This window comes from Sturnira hondurensis, unplaced genomic scaffold (genome assembly GCF_014824575.4).
Source record: "Sturnira hondurensis isolate 20B ecotype Veracruz unplaced genomic scaffold, ASM1482457v3 Scaffold0006594, whole genome shotgun sequence".
NCBI classification, from domain to species: domain Eukaryota; kingdom Metazoa; phylum Chordata; class Mammalia; order Chiroptera; family Phyllostomidae; genus Sturnira; species Sturnira hondurensis.
The window spans coordinates 1-9353 of NW_028079225.1; the positions used below are offsets into that span (position 1 = coordinate 1).

Genomic DNA, 9353 nt, shown 5'->3' on the forward strand with positions numbered 1-9353 from the left:
CAGAAGTACTGCATGATTTTGTGCATTTAACAAAGACATATTTTGCAAAAAGCGAAGTCCACTAAGGCCAAAAATATACATATTTAAGTTACAGTTGAAGGACTGACTTTGATCAGAGAACCCACAGGTGAGTGACCATTTATCTCCATGGAAGATGGGTATTATAAATCCAAGTAAAGATGAAAACCCTTGAATATAATTGCCATAGAAAAATCTATCTGCTTATGAACATTTTATTTTAAGTTGGAATGCAGTTAATGTGGTTTTAGCTCTTCAAGACTATATTCTAAATTAAGGGAATTTCTGGTACTGCATCTGAGTGAGATAAAGTACATTCAATTGCTTCTTAGTGTCTTTCAATTAAGATGATATTTTCTTAGAAAAATATATGTCCCATTGCATAGTTTTACTTTCACAGCAGAAGGCTGATATTTTCCTCTGTTGATGAAATTTTTTAATCTCAAATGTCCTTTTTTGTCTAATATTCATTGAGCCAGGGTCTCTAAAGTGGGTGTTTATAGACACAGGTAAACAGCCTAGATATCCATAAGGAAAGAGTTCTAAAAGAGTCACAACTGAGAAATGTTGCCAAAGATTAAGGGGTGGTGGTGGGTGGTGTATGGCCCTCAAACTCAAGTGTGATTCCTTTATTTTGGAATTCCTTGAATACAAAAAAATGGGTGTGTTTACCCTAGTTTTAATTATTCAACAGTCTCTTCTTTTTCAAACTATTTCCTATCTGCATAGTACCACAGAATCAAACAGGTGACTTCAAATTCTTCCTCCTGGGACTGTCAGATGATCCAGAGCTGCAGCCTCTTCTGTTTGGGCTGTTCCTGGCCATGTACTTGGTGACCATGCTGGGGAACCTGCTCATCATCCTGGCTGTCAGTTCTGACTCCCATCTCCACACACCTATGTACTTCTTCCTTTCCAATTTGTCCCTGAATGACATCAGTTTGAGCAGCATCACAGTCCCCAAGATGCTGGCAAACCTCCAGACACATAGCAAATTGATCACCTATGCAGGCTGCGTAACTCAGGTCACATTTCTTTCTTTATTTGGATGTTTGGAGAGTCTACTTCTGGCTGTGATGGCCTATGACCGGTTGGTGGCCATTTGTCAGCCTCTACGCTACCTGGTCATCATGAACCCCCGCCTCTGTGGCTTGTGTGTCCTACTGTCATTTTTCATCAGCCTTTTGGACTCCCAGCTGCACTACTTGATGGTTTCACAACTCACATTCTGTGCCTATGTGGAAATTCCTAATTTCTTCTGTGACCCTTCTCAACTACTCAACCTTGCCTGTTCTGACACCTCCAACAATAACATATTGATCTATTGTTTTGGTGTTCTCATTGGTGGCATTCCACTCTCTGGAATTCTGTTTTCTTACATTCGAATTGTTTCTTCCATTCTGAGGGTCCCAGCAACAGGGGGGAAGTATAAGGCCTTCTCCACCTGTGGCTCTCACCTGTCAGCTGTTTGCTTATTTTATGGAACAGGCTTGGGTGTGTACCTCAGTCCCACTGTGTCATCCTCCCTGAGGAAGGGTGCAGTGGCCTCGGTGATGTATACTGTTGTCACCCCCATGCTGAACCCCTTCATCTACTGCCTGAGGAATAGGGACATCAAGAGTGCGCTATGGAGGGTGATCAGAAGAATAGCCTAGTTTTATACCTATTGATCTTTTTTGGCTCATTGATTCGAAGAACTAGCAAAGTCATTGTGAATCCTGTCTCGTGGTGTATTTGTACCCATATGGAACTGCTCTGTGTCTGCACAATTTTTCTTCTTAGCACGGCTGTAATAAATTTAGAGATTGTTTGGGCTCTGTACTTAGGTGCGAGTTCCTCAAGGATTATCCGCAGCCCATAAGTGTACCTGTCTCCCTCTCCTGTGCATTACCCAAGACTATTGGTCCTGATTGTCATGATTATATCCTTATGAAATATCATAGCTGTCCCCTGTTTGGTATTTATTCTTTGTATAGTTTCCCCATGATTCTTTTTCAGTTTTTTTTATATTTTTGCTCCTTCATGATCATGGTTAGATGCTTGAGAAAATACAATATTTAATTTCTTTTCTAATCCAAGGTATTTTGAAATTGAGATGGAATAGCATTAATACTGAATTTGAATAAATATCAAGTAGGACATTCACGGAAAACTGGGATGTATGGTTTTCAATATATGGATAATTCTTTTTCCCATTCCATCTAACATCTCATCAATTTCACAGCCAGACACGAAAGGACAAATACTGTATAGTTTTACTTATGTGAGGCAACTAAAGTAGTGAAATCCATAAGACATAAAGTAGAATATTGGTAGCCAGAGGATGGGGGAAGAGGGACCAGGGAGTTAGCATTCAATTGGGTAATAGTGAGTTTCATGTTTGCAAGATGAAAAGGCTTGTGGAGATGGATGGTGATGATGGTGGTACAGCAATGGGAATTTACTTAATGATACTAAATGGGATACTTAAAAAAATTAAGATGGCAAATTTTCTATTAGATTATTTTACTACATGAGTGAAATGAAATCATACAGCAAATGAGGGACATGTTGCTTCAAATGTCAGCATCAGCTCCCACAGGGACCTGCCTCAGCTGCAGAGAGCCACCATAACCGAAGTCATGGCTTCTCTGCAGCTGCCCACATCCCATGACATTTGACCTCTTGGCACAAGTTCCAGCCAACTCTAAAGATTCATCTGAGATCCAGACCTCCCTGGTGATTCTAGGTGGCCTTTGATGGGCTTCAACTAGGCTTGATTTTTGCACTGTCCTTGGTTGCTACACAGTGTTCCCCAAACCACACAGTGAGGGAACAGTCTCTGCAGGACTGTCTTCACTTCATATACCAGCCATACATTCAGGAGGCCCCAGGCCATCCTCACTTCAAATCAGCTGGCCACAATTAAGGGGCGCCCTTACTTTCAATGATTTGCTAGAATGACTCAAAGGGAGGGAATTCCCTCAGGTTCAATAATTCACCAGAATGAGCCACAGCACTGAAGACAGTGCTAGACTTATGATTACACTTTTTCTATAGCAAAAGAACACAAAAGAGGACTAGTTAAAAGAAGATACATGTGGGGAGATATCTGAAAGGTCCCATAGGTAAGCCTTATTGTTATCCTCTCCCCACGGAATTCAAATCCATTACCTCATCCCGGCCACAATGTGAGACCACAGTCAGAGTCTTGCTAACCAGGTAACACACCTGAGGTTTAATGTCCAGAGATTTTATTAAGGCTTCATTTCATCAGTGGGGTAAGTTGAATCATTTCCCATTTGGTTGCACTCACTCTCCAGCCTTCCTCCCCAGACACTGGGCTGCCTTTAGTTCCCCTAAAGTAGCAACCCTTCAATACATGCTTGGTCTCTTTGGCACAACCCATTGCCATCTTCAGTCATCTCATTAGCATGAACTACCAAGTATGGTCCATGCAGTCCCCCACAATAACCAGTCACTTTTCTCACTAGCTAAATGTCAAGGGCTTAAGGCTCACCTCCCAGGACCTCATAAAAGGTCACATCTCTCTGTAAGGGAGGGCAAATTCATTCCCACACATCTGCTCTTCCACAGGTGTTGAGTCCAGGATTGCTACCTGGTAACCTTCCTGTGTGTTCTTCACTGTCTCTGAGTCCCTTCGTGAGGAAGCCAGTTTGGGATATCTTCTTACTAATAAAATTATTTGGGGATGATTTTAAGACAGTTCAAGGTAGTTTTCTTAAATAGTCAGCAATGCTTTATAAATTACAAACCCAGTGCTTGGATCAGTGATGGAAAATTTGAGGAGTGGAGATGAAGTATTGAAGTTTTGAAACACTAGGTGGGTCCCCATAGAAAATCTTAATGAATCTAGAAATCCAGAGTCAGAAATGCCTGATTCAAAGGGAGAACAGAGTTTGAGATAATAAAGTATTCACGAGCATTATACATCAAAAATGTTTATTTTAAAATATTAAACCTTAGAGTGTAAACAAAATATGAGTCTTGATGATCATTTATTTGGCCTGTGTCATCTTCTTGAAATTTCTAGAGGCCATATGGTCCAATCTGTCCCTAATTTTTTCTTTTTTCTTTCACGTTTGATCGGGTTCCCCGATTTGTATTTCCTACTCTTGTAACAGTGTCCGAAAAGGCTTATAACTGTTCACATTCTCTCTTTTTACATGGAAGCCAGTTTTTGTTTTTTGTTTTTTATTTTAGGTGTAATGAGAATTCCTTGCCAAGGTCTATAAACCCTTCATGGATTAGTCTCTTCATCCCTTTCCAACTCCATTACTGGTCACTGGTCCATTTAACAAAATTACCCTGGGAGCCTATATGTGCTAAATTTCAGGCCCTGGTCCAACCTGGAGAATCATAACCTCTGCAGCTGGAACCCATTACAAGCGATTCTGGTGAATGTTAAGTTTGTTTACCCACATCGTCTTTCTTGTTGTTCTTCAAACAGACCATATTCTTTGTAACCTGAAGATCATGAAACTTAATTATCTATGTCTAGAATGTTCTTCCTCTTAGTTACTGAAGTCTCCACTTAAATACTGCACTTAAGATGTTTGAACACCCATCTAAATTCTCCTGATATTCTCTCCATCCAGTTAGTCTGCATCCCTCTTGTATTGTCATTACCTTCTGAGTGAACTCACATGTTTTGAGTATTATAAAAGAAAATATTTGTACTAGGTTGCCTCAACTACTGTGTTCTAAATTAAAATGATTTGGATCCTGAAGTAAATGAGTTTAGGTCCTCTTCCAAGCCAAAGTTTTTGTGAAATGTGGTATTATTGGCATAAACAAGGAAGATGCTGGGCACTGCCATAAAGATTCTTTGGTAAAAACAATATTTTTTTCTACCAAAAAATTCTTTGGTAGAAATTTCTTTAAATTTCATTATAAAGAAATTTCTGTAATTGCTGTTGAATATAGCAAAGAGAAATTACATGAGACATCATCAAACAAGTAGGGGAGAGTTTACTTAAGACTCTACAGTGGAGGTGAAGATGATTGCAGTAAGGGAGAGACTGAGTTCAACTCTACTGAAAGAGAAGGCAGGAGGATTTCTGATATGGTATGATTCCATTTATATTAAAATTTCAGAAGAGACTGTTGGGGCCCCTCCACCTGGAGAGGCCCCTTGCCCCACTTTGCCCACTGTGAATGAGAATCATTATAGCAAGATGTGATCTGCTTGGAGAGAAAAGCTGGCCCATCCCTCAAAGAAGGAGGGCCAGGAGCCTGAACCTTAATGGGCTTTATTGGGTTTATTTGCATAGAAATACAGGGCTTATATGTAAAGCTCATCAGTGATTGTCAGACAGTAATGATCAAACAATAGATAATATTAAAAGAACTCTGAGGGCTTATTTTGAGTCAGGGTCAGATAGATAAAGGGCCTTTAAACTTTGGGGAAACAAACTCATTCCCTGCTTTGACTGTTATCATTTAAATTGAGGGTATTAGCAAAGCAGCTTTCCAAGCATTTAAAATATTTTAGTTCTTTTAAAATATTTTTTTAGAGAGAGGGGAAGAAAAGGAGAAAGAGAGGAAGAGAAACATCAATGTGTGGTTGCCTCTCACACGTCCCCTATTGGGGACTGGGCCCGCAACCCAGGCATCTGCCCTGTCTGGGAATTGAACTGTGATCCTTTGGTTCGCAACTCGCGCTCAATCCACTGAGCTACACCAGTCAGGAAATTTCCAGGCATTTTATGCATTCTTTCTTAGGCCTGATCGCCTCAGGGAACCCGTCCTTTTTAGCACAGGGCCACACCCACCTCTGGCATTGTTTCAGGTTTAAGTCAGGCAGGGGAAGTAAGGCAGCCAGACATTAGGAGACTTCTTTGGGGTGGTGGTGGAGGTGAAACAGATTTTAGCAAAGGACAGGTTGGAGAGAAAGAAGTACATGGGTGTGTGGAGGTGGGAGTCAGAGGTGATGGCCAGGATGATGAGCAGGTTTCCCAACACAGTGATCAGGTACATGGACAGGAACAGACAAAATAAGATGGGTTGATGCTCTGAGTCTTGGGAAAATCCCAGAAGTACAAAATATGACATTCTTGTTTGATTTCCTGTTTCCATGCTGCTGACATATCAGCTAGATGATTGAGAAAAGAAAATAGCATGAAATAAACATTGAACATGTAATGGGGAATGAATACACTCTATTATATAAAGCTACCCTTATTTGTCCTAGTAAATGTTAAACCTAGGTTGTGACTGTAACCTGATTTTTTCCTCAAAGTTGGATCTTGCATGTTAAAATTTTTTTTAGTATGTTCTACAGTTTAGCAGTTTCAGATTCTGTGTGAATTGAAGGAGCAGCGTGACATCGGGGCTCCCACCAATGCCAACTGCCTAGACAGAGGAATGCAACTGACATAAGCCAGAAGGCCAAGTCCATGATGGTGACCATAAAAATCCACAATGAGATCACCAATGGCACTGCCTGCATGTCCACAGTCCTTCTTTGAGCTATGTGTTCTGCTTTCCCTCTCCCCCCTTATAAAAACCTTTGCCTGCACTAAGATGTTGTGATTGGTTTTGGGACTACAGATCCCATTTTCTCATGTGGTTGGCACTTGAATACACCTCTTTTCTTTTCACCAGCACCTGTCTCATGACTGGCTTCTGTTGTGGCAGGTAGCCAACCTGGGATTGGTTCCAGTTAGTCCTAGGTTATTTCTTCTTTTTAAACTTCTTGAAATAAATGATTGGACATAAAAGCGCTAATACAAAATTTAGGAATTGTATATTGTTTTGTTACATGCAACATATCATATTGTTGGTCAATCCTTATTGTCCCACGGAACACTCATCTACCTTCTTTATCTCTGGCTTAGAATGATCACTAAATGGTTAAGAGCAACCTTGGAGCTTAGAGATAAAATGGTTTGTACTGGCTGTAACACAAATGTGGAGCATGCTCTCTGGTGAACTAATTAACTTGACCTGGGTTTTCTGCCACCTCTGGAACTCACAAAAGGGTCAGATAAACATGTCTCAAAGGTGGGAAAATTTGAGAAATTATCTTAAATATCTGGGCATACAGAGTATTAGAGGATGAGTAGAATGTATCTTTTCTTATAAGAAAAAAGAAATATAAAGGAACATTTTCACCAAATAGTAAACCACATTCACCCACATTTAAGGCTTAATGTACCAGAGACCAGCAACACCTTGTAGGAACAAGGCCAGATGCTTCCTGAACATATATCACTTGACAAAATACATTTCATCTGTGAAGTTAAAGGATTGGTTAAAATGTTCAAGGGAAGAACTAATAGCAAGGCTTAAATTATTTCAGTAGCCTAAGATACTCTTCAAAGGTCACAAACAAAATTTTGAGAGAGACTTCAGTCAAGATGGAGGCATGGGTGGAGACACTGTGCCTTCTCCCGAAACCAGGTTTGGGTGCAACAAAGGTTTGGAGAACAAAGACACAGCAAAAAACAGAAAGTTGGGAGGAAGATGGCAGCGGAGTAGGACAAAGGATTTCGCTTCCCTTCATGTGCCAGAGAAAAACCAGGCTGCTCTGCAGAGGAGCATGGCGAACACCCAACAGGGACCCAGCATATGGGACGGCAGGACCCCAGAGAGTATAGCAAACACTGAATGACTAGAGGTTGAGGAGAGGAGACAGACCTCAGATCAGCAAGGTACGAGGGAACAGCACAGAGGCTGCGGGCCCTTCGCCGGCGGAGCCAGGGCCCTGGCAGGGCCGCTCTGATCTCTGAGAGCCAAGGGAGGGCAACAAGGACAACCCTATGAGAGAACTAGTCACTGGCATCCTCTCTAACCAGCAGGGCACAGATCGGAAAACACCAGGAGAGATCGGTTTGCCTGTAGTGGCAGAGAGAGGAGTGGGCATTGGGAAGCAAACCGGAGAACTCTGATAACCCGTGGAGTCAGGCTTTGTTTGCCAGTTTGGGGAACTGAGGGGCCCCAGCATTCCCAGTAGCCTGAGCCGGCGCCCCCACAGTCTCCAGGGAGATTCAGGATACGGTCAGTGCCCCTGGAAGAGCACCAGTCACCAGCTCCCTCCCTACCTAGCCCGGCGCAGGCTGAGAAGCACCGAAGGCAGGCTGTAGTTGCTGACTTGGAGGTCTGGGTGTTGCGCATTCCCGGAGGTGCGCATTCCCGATACCGGGGGACTCCAGCTGGGGACTCCAGCGGATGCTCACACAGCATCGGGGCGCTGCGCGCCACTTACAGGGCCCCTAGGGAAGCGCCAATCTCCAGATCCATCCCTACCCAGCTGGGCACAGACTGAGAAGCATCCAGAATCCAGTGTGGTCACCAGCTTGGAAGTCTGGGAATCCCCTGCATTCCCGGTGGTGCGTGCATTCCCGGTGGCGCGCATACCCGGTGGCGCGCATTCCCAGTGGTGCGCATTCCCAATACCGGGGGACTCCAGCCAGGGACTCCAGCTGGGGACTCCAGCGGGCGCTCACACAGCCTCGGGGCGCTGCACGAGACTGACAGGGCCCCTGGGGAAGCGCCAATTGCCAGATTCATCCCTACCAAGCTGGGCTCAGACCGAGAAGCACCGGGAGTCAGGCTGTGGTTGCCAGCTTGGAAGAATTGTGAGTTGCCCAGTGTGTGCAGCCACAGCACTGGGAAGGATCCAAGCCCAAGCCTGCAAGACCAGGAAAGCCTGGCTGGGAGTGCGTGCCCTCACGCCAGGCCAGAGTTGGGAAGCCTGGGGAAAAACCTGCTCTCAGTGGGGCAAGGGAGAGCGGCGCCATTCTGGATCTTGGGAGGGCACTGGCGAGACCAGCTAAGTTCACCAAGATGAGAGAAAGGCCACACTAATAGCCCCTCAGGCTGCTGCAGCTAGGGAGACCAGAAGAAAAGGTTTGACCAGCTGGAAGCCAAAAAGAGGAGTAGGTGGAAGTGGAGAACACCAAAATACCTGCAGGAGACTGCACCACTGAATCTCACAGGCATCTTACCACAGAAGTTCTCACCATAAACCCAGGAACCCAGAAGAGACCACTTTAAGAAGCTGAAGCCAACAAGAAGAGCAACACAAACAATGGGAAGACAAAGAAACAACCCCCAAATGAAAGAAAAGGAGGAAGTCTCAGAAAGAACGTTAGAGAAATAGAGGCAAGCCAACTATCAGATATTGAATTCAAAGCACTGGTTATCAGGAAATTCAAAGAGCTTGCAACGAGCTACCAGAAACTACAGGGGAGCTACAGTGAGCTCTCTGCAAACTACACCAACATGAAAAAGGAAATGGAAACCCTTAGTAAAGGCCAAGAGGAAATGAAGAATACAATTTCTGAACTGAAGAACACAGTAGAAGGTATGAAGAATAGAATCGATATGGC

General features: G+C 43.5%; 1 protein-coding gene across 1 annotated transcript; it reads left to right on the forward strand.

The window, feature by feature from the left end:
* The first annotated feature begins 724 nt into the window (after positions 1-724).
* Positions 725-1718, forward strand: LOC118989907 (olfactory receptor 18-like). Its single transcript, XM_037050246.1, has one exon. The coding sequence runs from the start codon at positions 843-845 to the stop codon at positions 1671-1673; it is 831 nt and encodes a 276-aa protein (XP_036906141.1). The 5' UTR covers positions 725-842; the 3' UTR covers positions 1674-1718.
* The last annotated feature ends 7635 nt before the right edge of the window (positions 1719-9353 follow it).